Consider the following 16,647-nt stretch of genomic DNA (forward strand, 5'->3'; position numbering starts at 1 on the left):
CTGTCGGAGGGTCAGTACTGAGGGAGCGCCGCAGTGACAGAAACGCCTTCTTTCAAACGAGAGACCAAGCTGAGGCACCGCCTGCCCTCTCGGGCGGAATGTAAAGATCCCACGGCCGCGGTGAGGCCGGGGCGGGGCTCTGCCTGGTCGCTGTGCCCCTGGTCGTTGGTCCTCGGGCCAACCTTCATCCCTCGAAACGCGGCGGAGATGGGCCCTCCGATGACGGCCGCCGGCTGGGATCTTGCTGTGCGGCCGCCTCGATTCCCGCCTCGCGGCCGGTCACCGCGCACGGGCTGCGGGACCCCGGGAGCCTTTCACCCTCACCGTCAAGCAGCCAGGGTTAAAGAGGGGGCCGGAGGCCGGAGGAGGGTGAGTGGCCTCTGAGGAATAGTGAGTTTGCTCAGTCTCTAGCAGGACACCCCCCCCCCGCCATCCCTCCCCCCCCGGGCTTGCGTAATGTGGTATTGCCCAGCCTGAGACCGCAGCCCTGCTCACTGTGCTGAGCTCCCGAATCCTACACCCAAGGCCCCTCCGACCCGGTTCAGCAAAGGAATGGCTTTCACCTTGCGGGAGGCCAGGCCAGAGGACAGCCTGCACATTGTCCGAATGATTAAGGTCAGACAGCAGCCCCTCTACCCACCCCCCCACCCCCTCCAAGCCCCTCACCGAGGGGATGTACCGTGCTCTTAAAGGGGAACCTCAGTCAGGCTTTTTAACTTTTAAGCTCTGGCTGCCTCTGCAGGGAGAGAGAGAGAGACCTCCGCATCTCGGATGGGCGGACGCTCCTTCCACACTGGGAAAAGTTAGAGATGTTAGCTGGGTCGGTGGGGGGATGGGGTGAGGCAGGGCATGGGGGGAGGGGAAGGCGAGAGAGAGAGACGAAGTGACGAAAGGGGGCCAAGGAGCAAGGCCAGAAGGCTAGAGCAGCTTTTTGCTTTCACTCACAGCCGCCTCCAGCAAAGCCGGCTTTTAGTGGCACCTCCCTCTCCGCGCCTTGAGGAGGCAGCGATGAGCGGCCACCTTAAACCCAACTGAGCGTCTCGCTCGGCCCTTTCAGAGGGGTAGTTAACGTGGCCGTGGGTCTGGAGTCGCGTGTAGGCCAGACCTGGGTAAGGACGGCAGGTTTCCCTCCCCTAAAGGGGCATCAGTGAACCAGGTGGGGTTTTTTTACGACAATCGATGATGGTTGTCACGGTCACCGTCACTGAGACTCGCTTTCAATTCCAGATTTTATTCATCGAATTTTAATTCCACCAGCTGCCAGGGGGTGGGATTTGAACCCGTGTCTCCCCAGAGCGTTAGCCTGGGCCTCTGGATTACTAGCCCAGTAAAATAAAGACCATGTTACCGTACTGTTTGTGTTACAGGAACTTGCTGAATATGAGAGGCTTGCAGAGCAGGTGGCCCTGACACCAGAAGGTGATGTATTTCTTTGACATTTTGTCATCCTTGAGATTCTGTGTCCACACACACACATACACACCACATACTCACACACACTCACACACACACTCACACACACACACACTCACACTCACACACACACACTCACACATACTCACACACACTCACACACACACTCACACATACTCACTCACACACTCACACTCACACATACTCACTCACACACACTCACACTCACACATACTCACTCACACACACTCACACACACACACACACTCACACTCACACTCACACACACACACTCACACACACTCACACACACACTCACACTCACACATACTCACTCACACTCACACATACTCACACACACTCACACTCACACACACACACATACTCACACACACTCACACACACACTCACACACACACACTCACACTCACACACACACACTCACACATACTCACACACACTCACACACACACTCACACTCACACATACTCACTCACATTCACACATACTCACTCACACACTCACACTCACACACACACACACTCACACACACACACACTCACACACACACACTCACACATACTCACACACACTCACACACACACTCACACTCACACATACTCACTCACACTCACACATACTCACTCACACACTCACACATACTCACTCACACACACTCACACACACACACACTCACACACACACACACACTCTCACACACACACACTTTCTCACACACACTCACACCTACACACACAGCTAACACACGCACACTCACACACACACACACACAAACACACTCTCACACACACACAAACACACTCTTTCTCACACACACACACTCTCACACACACACAGACACTCACACCTACACACACCACTAACACGCACACACACACACACACTCTCTCACACACGCACACTCACACACACACACACACACTCTCTCACACACACTCCTCACACACAGTAACACACTCACACCTACACACAACGCCAACACACGCACACACACACAAACACTCTCTCTCTCACACACACACACACACACACACACGTGCCCTTGCTCTGTTTTCGAGAAGCTAACATATTTTTAACAGCAGTTGATTAAAGTTCTGTTCTGATGCTACAGGTCTGATAGAAGATGGATTTACACAAGGACCCTATTATAAATGTCTCGTGGCTGAGGTTCCACCAGAACGAGCTTGTCGAGGTGACTGAATCATTGTTGCATTCTCAAAAAAATTTTTTTTATCCGTTCCTGGGACGCGGGTGTGCCGGCAAAGTCAGCATTTATTGCCCATCCCTAATTACCCTTGAGAAGGTGGTGGGTGAGCCGCTGCGGTCCCTGTGGTGTAGGTACACCCACCGTGCTGTTAGAGAGGGAGTGACCCAGTGACAGTGAAGGAATGGCCGATATATTTCCAAGTCAGGATGGCGAGTGGCTCGGAGGGGAACTTCCAGGCGGTGGTGTTCCCCATGTGTCTGCTGCCCTTGTGCTTCTAGATGGTAGAGGTTGTGGGTTTGGAAGGTGCTGTCGAAGGAGCCTTGGTGAGTTGCTGCAGTGCATCTTGTAGATGGTACACACGCTGCTGCCACTGTGCGTCGGTGGCGGAGGGAGTGAATGTTTGTGGATGGGGTGCCAATCAAGCGGGGCTGCTTTGTCCTGGATGGTGTCGAGCTTCTTGAGTGTTGTGGGAGCTGCACTCATCCAGGCAAGTGGGGAGTATTCCATCCCACTCCTGACTTGTGCCTTGTAGATGGTGGACAGGCTTTGGGGAGTCAGGAGGTGAATAAGAGTTTTTGAGTTCATAGGTGGCCAAGGATTTGGCCTGATTTGACTGTCTCAAAGCGTCCCTGGCCGGCCTCCAATCTTCCACACCCTGGAAACTTCAGCCCATCCAGAGCCAATTCCTGGAGGCGTGGGTGACACCGTGGAGGGGGAGATATACAGGAGCCCTCACCCTGTGTGATTACTGAATCTTATTTCTCTGCTTCCAGGCCACACCATCATGGGGTATGCCATGTATTTCTTCAGTTATGGCTCCTGGAAGGGCAGGACGCTTTATTTGGAAGATCTCTATGTCATGGAGGAGTTCCGAGGTGAGCGTTTGCTGCGGTGTTCGTAGCCACGCCCGAGCTGTCAAGCGATGGTCTTCATTCACCCGGCCGCTCAGGCGTGTTGGCGGGTGCAGGTTGTCAGGCTGAGCCACAACGCTAGGCCCCGTTTGACATGGCCAGTGAGTGGAGGGCCCAGCCCTGTAACCTCCTCCAGCTCTACAAACCTCTGAGATCCCTGCGCTCCTCCGATTCCAGCCTCCTGCACACCCTCCCAATTTCCATCACTGCACATCTGGCGGCCGTGCCTTCTGTACGAACCCACAAACTAGGAACAGGAGGCGGCCACTCGGCCCCTCGAGCCTGCTCTGCCAGATCTGAATGTAACCTCCCCACATTCCCGCCAACCCCCGATAACCTTTCACCCCCTTGTTCATCAAGGATCTATCTACCTCCGCCTTAAAAACATTCAAAGACCCTGCCTTCATCGCTCTCTGAGGAAGAGCGTTCCAAAAACTCACGACCCCCTGAGAGAAAAAAATTCTCCTCATCTCCACCTTAAATGGGTGACCCCCTTATCTTTAAACAGTGACCCCCCTAGTCCTAGATTCTCCCACAAGGGGAAACATCCTCTCCACATCCACCCTGTCAAGACCCCTCAGGATCTTATCAGGGTCTTCAGCTGCCTGGGGCCCTAAGTTCTGGAATTCCGTTCCTAAACCACTCCGCATCTATCCCTCTCTCCCTTTCTCTCCTCTTTTAAAATGCTCCTTAAAACTGACCAACCTTAGGTCACCTGTCCCTAATTATCTCCTTAAGCGGCTCAGAGACAAAGTTTGTCACTAGATTGAAACAGATAAGACCATGGGGCTGGGGGCCGGGTGCAGGAAGGCGGGATTAGAAAGGGCACCTGGGTGTCCTCGGGCTGGCATGGACAAGATGGGCCGAACGGCCTCCTTCTGTGCTGTAAGTTTTCTATGGTTCTATGGTTCTAAGACCCTGAGGGGTCTTGACAGGGTGGATGTGGAGAGGATGTTCCCTCTTGTGGGAGAGTCTAGAACTTGGGCTCGCTGTTTAACGCACTAATTAACTGGACAAAGTCTATGACCCGTGATAGTTGAGAGCGGTTTACCGATTCCAGAGGACGAACGGTACGGTTGGCCCTGACGGTGTTGCTCTCAGTAGCTTGTGATGGCAGCATTCTGCCCTCTGACCGAGGTGTTAGGCAACCTTCCCTCAGTTCTTACCCCTCCTCCCCTGATCCACCTTCCATCTGGGGAAGGCTGCTGTGACCTCATTAGCGCCCCCCCCTTGCCCCTGAGCCCCGGTTAGTATACCCTTTCTCTGGGTGGGGTAGCTTACACGGTGCCAATCATCCGTTCAAACCCTTCTGGCCCAACGGACACCGGGCAGGTACCCACGAGCGTCAGGGTGGTCACCTGCTCCCTCTGTTCATCACCCTGCTCGCAGTCAGCCTTTCAGTTTACACCACGCTGAGGGTCATTTTCCTGACCCTTTCTAAACCACTCGCGTAGATAAGGGGGCAGTACAAGACACCACCCCACCAACTTAGGAGTGTCAGCATGGCCGCCCGAATCAAGCCACCTTGACGTTGCCAAAGACTGTTTAGAAATTATTGACTTTTCAAAGAGCTTTCCCGTTGAGTTTCTAAGAACTTTATACACGGTAGAAAATACCGTTCTCTTTCCAGACAGACAATCAGTGCTGTATAGCAAATCCCATGGAAGGTCTATACTGTGCAAAAAATACCAGTTCATTAAAGACCCCCAATTTCTTACAGATGCACTCTTAATTTTGTACTCCCTGTCCCTTCCTGCTGCACTCTGGTTATCCTGACCCAACTCGCTCTTTTACCTCACCCCTTTGATTTACAACACCTTCTCTCTTGATCCCTTCTCCTCCCACCCCCCGCAACCCCAACTATTTCGTTTAAAGCCCCCCCTCTACCGTCCTAGTCAGGCGACCTGTCAGAACTCTGGCCCCAACGCGGTTGAGGGGAAGACCATCCAGACCCGTGCAGCTCCCGCTCTCTCCCCCGAACTGGCGCCAGCGCCCCATGAATCGGAACCCTGTTTCTACCCACGCCGGTCTTTCAGCCACGCGTTCACCTCTCCAATCTCATTTACCCTTCTGTCAAATTGCACGTGGCTCAGGTAGTAATCCAGAGATTGTAACTCGAAGCGAAATGCCGCGGATGCTGGGAATCTGAAACAAAAATTTGCTGGGAAAGCTCTGCGGGGTCTGGCAGCGTCTGCGGAGAGAGAGAGAGAGGCAGAGTTAACGTTTCGAGTCCAGATCACGTAGGCCAGACTGTTTAAAGACGGCCTAAGGGACATGAGTGAACCAGATGCGTTTTTTTCTTTACAACAATCTGCAATAGTTTGTTTCATGGTCATCCAAATTTCAGCTTCTGCTATGGTGGGATTTGAACCCGGGTCTCCAGAGCAGTTACCCTGGGTGTCTGGAACACTAGTCCAATGGCAATACCAGTATGCCCCTGCCCCTGCCCCTGCCCCTATAGAGTCTCTGATGAGTCATTAGTTAGCTCAGCAATTGCTACAGTAATTAATGCCAACTGGACCAATTACTTTCAGCTCATTGACGGATAACTGCCACTGCTGGGCAGCTCCCCGCTTTACATGGGCCCTTAAACTAAATTGAAGTTTGAAAGTCCTCTGTCCGAGCCTGACTCTTAATCTAAATTTGAACTTGAGAAAAATGTACCAGCACTTACCACGAGAACCAAAATTTCCAGCTACCCACCCTGTCCATTTCTCAGGCGCAGCACCCACTCCATACATCCCCCTACAGTACAAATAGGAGCTCATGGTGTCGAGGTGGGGGGGTAATATATGAGCACGGATAAAGGATTGGTTAGCTAACAGGAATAAGAGAGTGGGGATAAGTGGGTCTTTTTCAGATTGGCAAGCTGTAACTACAGGTATTCCAACATCGGTAACCTGGATGCATGTTTGCTAAGTTTGCCAATGACACCCAGAAAGGAAGGAAGGTAAGTTGTCAAGAGGAGGAGGGGAGCCTACAAAGGGATATCGATAGGTTAAGCGAGGGGGCAAAAATTTAGCAGATGGAGTACAATGTGGGGAAAATGTGAACTTGCCCACTTTGGCAGGAAGAATAAAAAAGCAGCAAATTATCTAAATGGAGAGAGATTGCAGAACTCTGAGGTACAGAGGGATCTGGGCGTCCTGGCACATGGATCAGGAAAAGTTAGTGTGCAGGCACAGCAAGTGATTAGGAAGGCAAATGGGATGTTGGTGTTTATTGCGAGGGGAATGGGATATAAAAGTGGGGATGTTTCACTGCAGCTGTACAGGGTCTAGATGAGACCACATCTGGAGCACTGTGTACAGTTTTGGTCTCCTTATGTGAAAAGAGATAGAATTTTGTTAGAAGCAGTTCAGAGAAGGTTCACTCGACTCATTCCTGGGACGAGGAGGTTATCTTATAGGGAAGGTTGGGCCTGTATCTTGGAGTTTAGAAGAATGAGAGGTGATCTTATTGAAACATATAAGATCCTGAGGGGACTTGATAGGGTGGATACCGGGAGGAGGTTTCCTCTTGTGGGGGAGAATGGAACCAGGGGACAGACTTTATGAATAAGGGGTCTACCGTTTAAGACAGAGATGAGAGACATTATCTTCTCAGAGAATGCTCAGAGTTGGTGTGTGGAAATCCCTTCCCCAGAGAGCAGTGAAGGCTGGGTCATTGTTGAAGGCCGAGCTGGACAAATCTTTGACCGACAAGGGAGTCAAGGGTTACGGGGGAGGGGTGGTGTTGGAGATGAGACACAACCAGATCACTCAGGATCTTACTGAATGGTAGAGCAGGCTCGAAGGGCCGAATGGCCTACATCTGCTCCTAGTCCTATCTTCCTAGCCCTGTGTTTGTATGTTTTACAGTGAGACCTCAGATCACCCCAAAGCACTTCACAGCCAAACTTGGTCACTGTGGGAATGTAGTAAACATGCCAGCCATTTTGTGCACAGCAAGCTCCCACCAAGAGAAGCATGGAAATGACCCACATCAACTGTTTTGTCGGTAATGTTGGTTGAGGGATAAATTTCGGTTACAAGACACCAAGGTGCTCCAATAGTGGCCCGGGGGATCTTTTACATCCACAGGAGACGGACTCAGATTAACGTCTCATCTGAAAGACAGGCCCTCCGACAGTGCGGCGCTCCCTCAGTACTGACCCTCCGACAGTGCGGCGCTCCCTCAGTACTGACCCTCCGACAGTGCGGCGCTCCCTCAGTACTGACCCTCCGACAGTGCGGCGCTCCCTCAGTACTGACCCTCCAACAGCGCGGCGCACCCTCAGTACTGAACCTCCGACAGTGCAGCGCTCCCTCAGTGCTGACCCTCCAACACTGCGGCACTCCCTCAGTACTGACCCTCCAACAGTGCGACATTCACTCAGTACTGACCCTCCGACAGTGCGGCACTCCCTCAATACAGACCCTCCGACAGTGCGGCGCTCCCTCAGTACTGACCCTCCGACAGTGCGGCGCTCCCTCAGTACTGACCCTCCGACAGCACGACGCTCCCTCAGTACTGACCCTCCGACAGTGCGGCACTCCCTCAATACAGACCCTCCGACAGTGCGGCGCTCCCTCAGTACTGACCCTCCGACAGTGCAGTGCTCCCTCAGTGCTGACCCTCCAACACTGCGGCACTCCCTCAGTACTGACCCTCCGACAGTGCGGCGCTCCCTCAGTACTGACCCTCCGACAGTGCGGCGCTCCCTCAGTACTGACCCTCCGACAGTGCGGCACTCCCTCAGTACTGACCCTCTGACAGTGGCGCTCCCCCAGCACTGACCCTCCGACAGTGCGGCGCTCCCTCAGTACTGACCCTCCGACAGTGCGGCGCTCCCTCAGTACTGACCCTCCGACAGTGCGGCGCTCCCTCAGTACTGACCCTCCGACAGTGCGGCACTCCCTCAATACAGACCCTCCAACAGTGCGGTGCTCCCTCAGTACTGACCCTCCGACAGTGCAGCGCTCCCTCAGTGCTGACCCTCCAACACTGCAGCACTCCCTCAGTACTGACCCTCCGACAGTGCAACATTCCCTCAGTACTGACCCTCCGACAGTGCGGCACTCCCTCAATACAGACCCTCCGACAGTGCGGCGCTCCCTCAGTACTGACCCTCCGACAGCGCGACGCTCCCTCAGTACTGACCCTCCGACAGTGCGGCACTCCCTCAATACAGACCCTCCGACAGTGCGGTGCTCCCTCAGTACTGACCTTCCAACAGTGCAGCGCTCCCTCAGTGCAGACCCTCCAACACTGCGGCACTCCCTCAGTACTGACCCTCCGACAGTGCGGCATTCCCTCAGTACTGACCCTCCGACAGTGCGGCGCTCCCTCAGTACTGACCCTCCAACAGTGCGGCGCTCCCTCAGTACTGACCCTCCGACAGCGCGACGCTCCCTCAGTACTGACCCTCCGACAGTGCGGCACTCCCTCAATACAGACCCTCCGACAGTGCGGCGCTCCCTCAGTACTGACCCTCCGACAGTGCAGTGCTCCCTCAGTGCTGACCCTCCAACACTGCGGCACTCCCTCAGTACTGACCCTCCGACAGTGCGGCGCTCCCTCAGTACTGACCCTCCGACAGCGCGGCGCTCCCTCAGTACTGACCCTCCGACAGTGCGGCGCTCCCTCAGTACTGACCCTCCGACAGTGCGGCACTCCCTCAGTACTGACCCTCTGACAGTGGCGCTCCCTCAGCACTGACCCTCCGACAGTGCGGCGCTCCCTCAGTACTGACCCTCCGACAGTGCGGCGCTCCCTCAGTACTGACCCTCCGACAGTGCGGCGCTCCCTCAGTACTGACCCTCCGACAGTGCGGCACTCCCCCAATACAGACCCTCCGACAGTGCGGTGCTCCCTCAGTACTGACCCTCCGACAGTGCAGCGCTCCCTCAGTGCTGACCCTCCAACACTGCAGCACTCCCTCAGTACTGACCCTCCGACAGTGCAACATTCCCTCAGTACTGACCCTCCGACAGTGCGGCACTCCCTCAATACAGACCCTCCGACAGTGCGGCGCTCCCTCAGTACTGACCCTCCAACAGTGCAGCGCTCCCTCAGTGCTGACCCTCCAACACTGCGGCACTCCCTCAGTACTGACCCTCCGACAGTGCGGCATTCCCTCAGTACTGACCCTCCGACAGTGCGGCGCTCCCTCAGTACTGACCCTCCGACAGTGCGGTGCTCCCTCAGTACTGACCGTCCGACAGTGCGGCGCTCCCTCAATACAGACCCTCCGACAGTGCGGTGCTCCCTCAGTGCTGACCCTCCAACACTGCGGCGCTCCCTCAGTACTGACCCTCCGACAGTGTGGCACTCCCTCAGTACTGACCCTCCGACAGTGTGGCACACCCTCAGTACTGACCCTCTGAAAGTGCGGCACTCCCTCAGTACTGACCCTCCGACAGTGCGGCACTCCCTCAGTACTGACCCTCCGACAGTGTGGCACACCCTCAGTACTGACCCTCTGAAAGTGCGGCACTCCCTCAGTACTGACCCTCCGACAGTGTGGCGCTCCCTCAGTACTGAACTCTTGAGTATTGGGCTGAATTTTTTTCTCAAGCCCCTAGAGTGGGCTCTCCACTCTCCTAGCTCAGGAAACAGAGTGAGAGACATCTTTTGCTAATGATTTTCAATCCCTGTGTCTCTGGTTACTGACCCACTTGTTCCAACAAAGCCCCTCAGATTTCCACTCAGATTTCATGTCCTTTGGGGAACTTTCCTTCGGGATTGTCCTGATCTCACTTGAGATTGGCACTGGTTGTCCAGAATCCGCCATCTTTGGACATCGGCGGAGAGCTCAGCATGGAGATTTCCTTTCTGAATCTGGGATCCACATGGGGATAATCACCTTTCCTGTGTTTCAGGTCAAGGAATCGGGAGCACGTTTCTACGCAAACTGGCAGAGGTAAAAATGTTGATGTTTGTGGAAGAGTCGTGAGTCCCTCCCTACACCTCACCATATCCAGTCAGAGCAGTGTAGAGGGAGCTTTACTCTGTATCTAACCCCGTGCTGTACCTGTCCTGGGAGTGTTTGATGTGGACGGTGTAGAGGGAGCTTTACTCTGTATCTAACCCCGTGCTGTACCTGTCCTGGGAGTGTTTGATGTGGACGGTGTAGAGGGAGCTTTACTCTGTATCTAACCCCGTGCTGTACCTGTCCTGGGAGTGTTTGATGGGGACAGTGTAGAGGGAGCTTTACTCTGTATCTAACCCCGTGCTGTACCTGTCCTGGGAGTGTTTGATGGGGACAGTGTAGAGGGAGCTTTACTCTGTATCTAACCCCGTGCTGTACCTGTCCTGGGAGTGTTTGATGGGGACAGTGTAGAGGGAGCTTTACTCTGTATCTAACCCCGTGCTGTACCTGTCCTGGGAGTGTTTGATGGGGACAGTGTAGAGGGAGCTTTACTCTGTATCTAACCCCGTGCTGTACCTGTCCTGGGAGTGTTTGATGGGGACAGTGTAGAGGGAGCTTTACTCTGTATCTAACCCCGTGCTGTACCTGTCCTGGGAGTGTTTGATGGGGACAGTGTAGAGGGAGCTTTACTCTGTATCTAACCCCGTGCTGTACCTGTCCTGGGAGTGTTTGATGGGGACAGTGTAGAGGGAGCTTTACTCTGTATCTAACCCCGTGCTGTACCTGTCCTGGGAGTGTTTGATGGGGACAGTGTAGAGGGAGCTTTACTCTGTATCTAACCCCGTGCTGTACCTGTCCTGGGAGTGTTTGATGGGGACAGTGTAGAGGGAGCTTTACTCTGTATCTAACCCCGTGCTGTACCTGTCCTGGGAGTGTTTGATGGGGACAGTGTAGAGGGAGCTTTACTCTGTATCTAACCCCGTGCTGTACCTGTCCTGGGAGTGTTTGATGGGGACGGTGTAGAGGGAGCTTTACTCTGTATCTAACCCCGTGCTGTACCTGTCCTGGGAGTGTTTGATGGGGACAGTGTAGAGGGAGCTTTACTCTGTATCTAACCCCGTGCTGTACCTGTCCTGGGAGTGTTTGATGGGGACAGTGTAGAGGGAGCTTGACTCTGTATCTAACCCCATGCTGTACCTGTCCTGGGAGTGTTTGATGGGGACAGTGTAGAGGGAGCTTTACTCTGTATCTAACCCCGTGGTGTAGCTGTCCTGGGAGTGTTTGATGGGGACAGTGTAGAGGGAGCTTTACTCTTATTCTCACCCCGTGCTGTACCTGTGCTGGGAGTGTTTGATGGGGACGGTGTAGAGGGAGCTTTACTCTGTATCTAACCCCGTGCTGTACCTGTGCTGGGAGTGTTTGATGGGGACAGTGTAGAGGGAGCTTTACTCTGTATCTAACCCCGTGCTGTACCTGTCCTGGGAGTGTTTGATGGGGACGGTGTAGAGGGAGCTTTACTCTGTACCTAACCCCGTGCCGAACCTGTCCTGGGAGTGTTTGATGGGGACAGTATGACGGGAGGTTTAAAGTGGTGATAATGATTCTGTTGATGAATACAATGGGCACTGTTGCAAACATTTACAGCAGACACTTTAATTCTGTGTTTTCCCTCAGATCGCCTTACAGAACAAGTGCACCAGGCTGAACTTTGTTGTCTTGAATGAAAATAAGCCGAGTATTGACTTCTACCTCACGAAGGGAGCTGTGGACCTGACAGATTCTGAGGGGTGGCATCTGTTCACGTTCGATCAGGAGCAGGTGAAATGGCTAGCAGTAGGAAAGGGGCAGGATGTTCCCACCTCTCCCTCTAAATAAGCGGGGCTATCAGACAGAATTCCTCTTCCCCCTGTTTCCAGGAGAAATCCGGGCGTCCCCTTTTAAAATGGGGAACCCCTATGTAAACGTGTCACACTGCAATCATAGCCTCCTGCCAGTGTGTGGCGCTACTGAGAAATGACCACGTGATCTGGTGTCATTGGAGAACTCTGGATCACCTTTCCACGTTTAATGTCTTCAGTAATATGTTCATCACTGTTTCTTATTCCTTGGAATGATATTGGCTCCTAAATGGACCATAAGCTGTGATTTTTATTAATATTAAAATTCTTGCATCTTCGCACACGCTTCCTGCTTGCAAAACATTGCTCCTTGTTTTCACATTTTCGTGCTGACTTTTTCCAATGTTGGGGTGAAAGGATTCTCAAGGATGATAGCAAAAATGTGAGGCTTTAACTATAAGGAAAGATCGAATGGCTGGGGCTCTTTTCTCTAGAAAACGGAAGGGTGAAGTGGTGACCTAATGAGGTCTTTAAAATTCTGAAAGGGGGTTCGATAGCGCAGACGTAGAGAAGATGTTTCCACTTGTGGTGGGGTGGGGTTGTGCAGAGAGGCCAGAAGGAGGGTGCATCAAAACCAATGTAAGGTACAGCAATGTGATAATGACCCAGATCATCTGTTTTTAGTGATGGTGGTTAAGGGTTAAATATTGGCTCCAGGGCACCGGGCAGAACTCCCCCCACCCACCTGCTCTCCTTCCAGTCATGGCTGTCAGATCTTTTATATCCATATGAGAGGGCAGACTCATTTAGCATCTCCTCCAAAAGATGCACATCTGACAGTGCAGCACTCCCTCAGTACTGACCCTCCGACACTGCAGCACTCCCTCAGCACTGACCCTCCGACAGTGCGGCGCTCCCTCAGTACTGACCCTCCGACAGTGCGGCCCTCACTCAGTACCGACCCTCCGACAGTGCGGCGCTCCCTCAGCACTGACCCTCCGACAGTGCGGCCCTCCCTCAGTACTGACCCTCCGACAGTGCGGCCCTCCCTCAGTACTGACCCTCCAACAGTGCGGCGCTCCCTCAGCACTGACCCTCCGACAGTGCGGCGCTCCCTCAGTACTGACCCTCCGACCATGCGGCACTCCCTCAGCACCGCACTGGTGTCAGCCTGGATTACGGGTTTAAGAGCATAAGAGTGAGGAGCAGCAGGAGGCCATTCGGCCCCTCAAAGCCTGCTCTGCCGTTCAATATGACCAGGGCCTACCTTCCACCTGAGCTCCACTTTCCCGCCCTATCCCTTAATGTCCAAAAATCTATCGACCTCAGTCTTGAGTAGTGTTGAACAATGAAACACACTGTCCAGGCTTTTCATCTTGCACTTATTCTGTTAACGTTAATTCTGTAAGACGCACATGCATATCTGCAACTGGGGATGTGGTGAACTGTGGTTAAGTGTGGGGTGAAACAGCAGGGGACAGCTGATAAATGAACGACAGAGAAAAGAAACAGAGCGTTTATTTCATTGTCAATTTCAATTCAAGTTATCGTCCATACGGAAATTCATTTTGGGTGCCCAGTCCGTGTGTTATAAAATAACAGTTACCGATAAAAGGAGGACAATTACCCCAACTCTAACTTTAATTAAAATATGTATTTAAAAATCATGACAATAGATTAAAATGATCAGTCAGTGAGTCCCACCCTGAGTGCATTACTTTGTCTGCGCATCAAACTCCTGTTAAAAATTATTACTGAGAAGGGCAGAACGAGTTCAGGAACAGGTTCAACAGGTTAACTTGCAGGTTGAGTCGGTAGTTAGGAAGGCAAATGCAATGTTGGCATTTTATTTCGAGAGCACTAGAATATAAAAGCAGGGATGTGCTGCTGAGGCTTTATAAGGCTCTGGTCAGGCCACATTTAGAATATGGTGAGCAATTTTGGGCCCCGTATCTCAGGGAGGATGTGCTGGCCCTGGAGAGGGTCCAGAGGAGGTTCATGAGAACGATCCCAGGAATGAAAGGCTTAACGTATGAGGAACGTTTTGAGGACTCTGGGTCTATACTCGATGGTGTTTAGAAGGATGAGGGGGGGATCTGATTGAAACTTACAGAATACTGAAAGGCCTGGATAGAGTGGATGTGGGGAAGATGTTTCCATTAGTAGGAGAGACTAGGACCTGAGGGCACAGCCTCAGAGTAAAGGGAAGACCTTTTAGAACAGAGATGAGGAGAAACTTCTTTAGCCGGAGAGTGGTGAATCTATGGAATTCATTGCCACAGAAGGCTGTGGAGGCCAGAGGTCATTGAGTGTATTTAAGACCGAGATAGATAGGTTCTTGATTGGTAAGGGGGATCAAAGGTTACGGGGAGAAGGCGGAAGAATGGGGTTGAGAATCTTATCAGCCATGATTGAATGGCGGAGCAGACTCGATGGGCCGATTGGCCTAATTTCTGCTCCTATGTCTTATGGTCTTAAGGTCTTATAGGTTTGTCCTGCATCTGAGGGATGGCAGCCTTCCCTGAACCAATCCAACAGCAACACTGAGACAAGGGACGATTCTCATTGCTTGTGACACTCCTTACTTTCATCAAAACTCTTCTCTGAGAGCGACAAGAAAATACTCGAGAAAGATCTGCTCATCAAATACCCTTCCCTCCCTAGTTGAATAGCCTGTGTACCCTTAAAGAGATTCCTAAAACAACAGCAACAAGCGAGACACCCAAAAACGATAGCACTCTCAGTTCCAGCCATAGAGAAGAGTTTCAAGATTTTGGGGCCTTCTCTGTTATGGGCGAGCCCCACCCCCAGTTGGTCAACTTCCTGAATGGGACCCCAATTTTGTGATGCTCCCGGGTGAGGAGGAATGAACTGGCTCCCCTTCTTTATTCAACCCCCCTCGGTTGGTCACATCAAGGTTAATTTAAGAAGGAGCCCTTCCCTCCTGGATACCTTTTCCCGGTCCAAATGCATTTTTATGTTTTAGAAGGGGCCAATTTAAACAGGGCTTTCTTGAGTCAAAGAAAGACTGAGTTTGTTAGTTACTAGAAAACCCCAGAAAAAAAATAAAACACACATACACGGAGATCAGAAATGAAACTTTGTCTCTTTCTTTCAGGCGCAAAGGGACGCAAGCTCCAACAACTCATCGACACCAACGCCCATCCAGGACCCTCCACCCCTGCTTGTCCCTCTGACCCCATCCCATCTTCCAATCCCAGCCCCAGCCGTGTATCCACCATACCCCCTGACCTTCCCCTCTCCGACGCTGAACGTTCAGTGCTCAGCAAAGGACTCAGTTTCATACCCCTACGCCCTCACCTCAATGAATTTCGGGCTCGGCGCGATGCTGAACTCTTCTTCCGCCGTCTCCGTCTCCGTGCTCACTTCTTTGGGCAGGTGTCCTCTCCCCGTTCAACGGATCCTTTTACCCACCTCCAATATTCTCCCTCCACCTGGACCCCTCCCTCTGGATTCTTACCTTCTCTTGATCTTTTCATTGAGAACTGTCGGCGTGACATTAGACGTCTCAATTTCTCTGCCCCTCTCACCCATTCTAACCTGTCTCTCTCTGAACTTACTGCACTCCGTTCTCTCAGGTCCAACCCTGACTTTGTCATCAAACCCGCTGACAAGGGTGGTGCTGTTGTTGTCTGGCGCATTGACCTCTACCTCGCGGAGGCTGAGCGTCAACTCGCAGACACTTCCTCCTACCTCCCCCTGGACCATGACCATACCACTGAACATCAAGTTTCCAGGATTGTTACTGACCTCATTTCCTCTGGAGATCTTCCTTCCACAGCTTCCAACCTGATAGTCGCCCAACCTCGGACGGCCCGCTTCTACCTCCTACCCAAAATCCACAAACAGGACTGTCCCGGCAGACCGATCGTGTCAGCCTGTTCCTGCCCCACGGAACTCATTTCTTGCTATCTTGACTCCATTCTCTCTCCCCTTGTCCAGTCTCTACCCACCTACATCCGCGATTCCTCTCACGCCCTACATCATATCAACAATTTCCAGTTCCCTGACCCCAACCGCCTCCTCTTCACCATGGATGTCCAATCCCTCTACACCTCCATCCCCCACCGGGATGGTCTGATGGCTCTCCACTTCTTCCTCGAACAGAGGCCCGAACAATCCCCATCCACCACTACTCTCCTCCGTCTGGCTGAACTTGTTCTCTCACTGAACAATTTCTCCTTAAATTCGTCTCACTTCCTCCAAACACAAGGTGTGGCTATGGGTACCCGCGTGGGCCCCAGTTATGCCTGTCTCTTTATGGGGTATGTGGAACATTCCTTGTTCCAGTCCTACTCAGGCCCCCTCCCACAACTCTTTCTCCGGTACATCGATGACTATTTCGGTGCTGCTTTACGCTCTTGTCTGGACCTGGAAAAATTT

At 52.7% G+C, this 16,647-nt stretch overlaps 1 protein-coding gene across 1 annotated transcript; it reads left to right on the forward strand.

Moving 5' to 3' along the window:
- The first annotated feature begins 492 nt into the window (after positions 1 to 492).
- On the forward strand, positions 493 to 12,581 carry LOC144677690 (diamine acetyltransferase 1-like). The gene is made up of 6 exons (XM_078537727.1): positions 493 to 615; positions 1,368 to 1,419; positions 2,546 to 2,626; positions 3,415 to 3,516; positions 10,416 to 10,456; positions 12,080 to 12,581. The coding sequence occupies exons 1-6, from the start codon at positions 553 to 555 to the stop codon at positions 12,278 to 12,280; spliced, it is 540 nt and encodes a 179-aa protein (XP_078393853.1). The 5' UTR covers positions 493 to 552; the 3' UTR covers positions 12,281 to 12,581.
- The last annotated feature ends 4,066 nt before the right edge of the window (positions 12,582 to 16,647 follow it).

Source organism: Cetorhinus maximus, unplaced genomic scaffold (assembly GCF_964194155.1).
Source record: "Cetorhinus maximus unplaced genomic scaffold, sCetMax3.hap1.1 HAP1_SCAFFOLD_2894, whole genome shotgun sequence".
Classification (NCBI taxonomy): domain Eukaryota; kingdom Metazoa; phylum Chordata; class Chondrichthyes; order Lamniformes; family Cetorhinidae; genus Cetorhinus; species Cetorhinus maximus.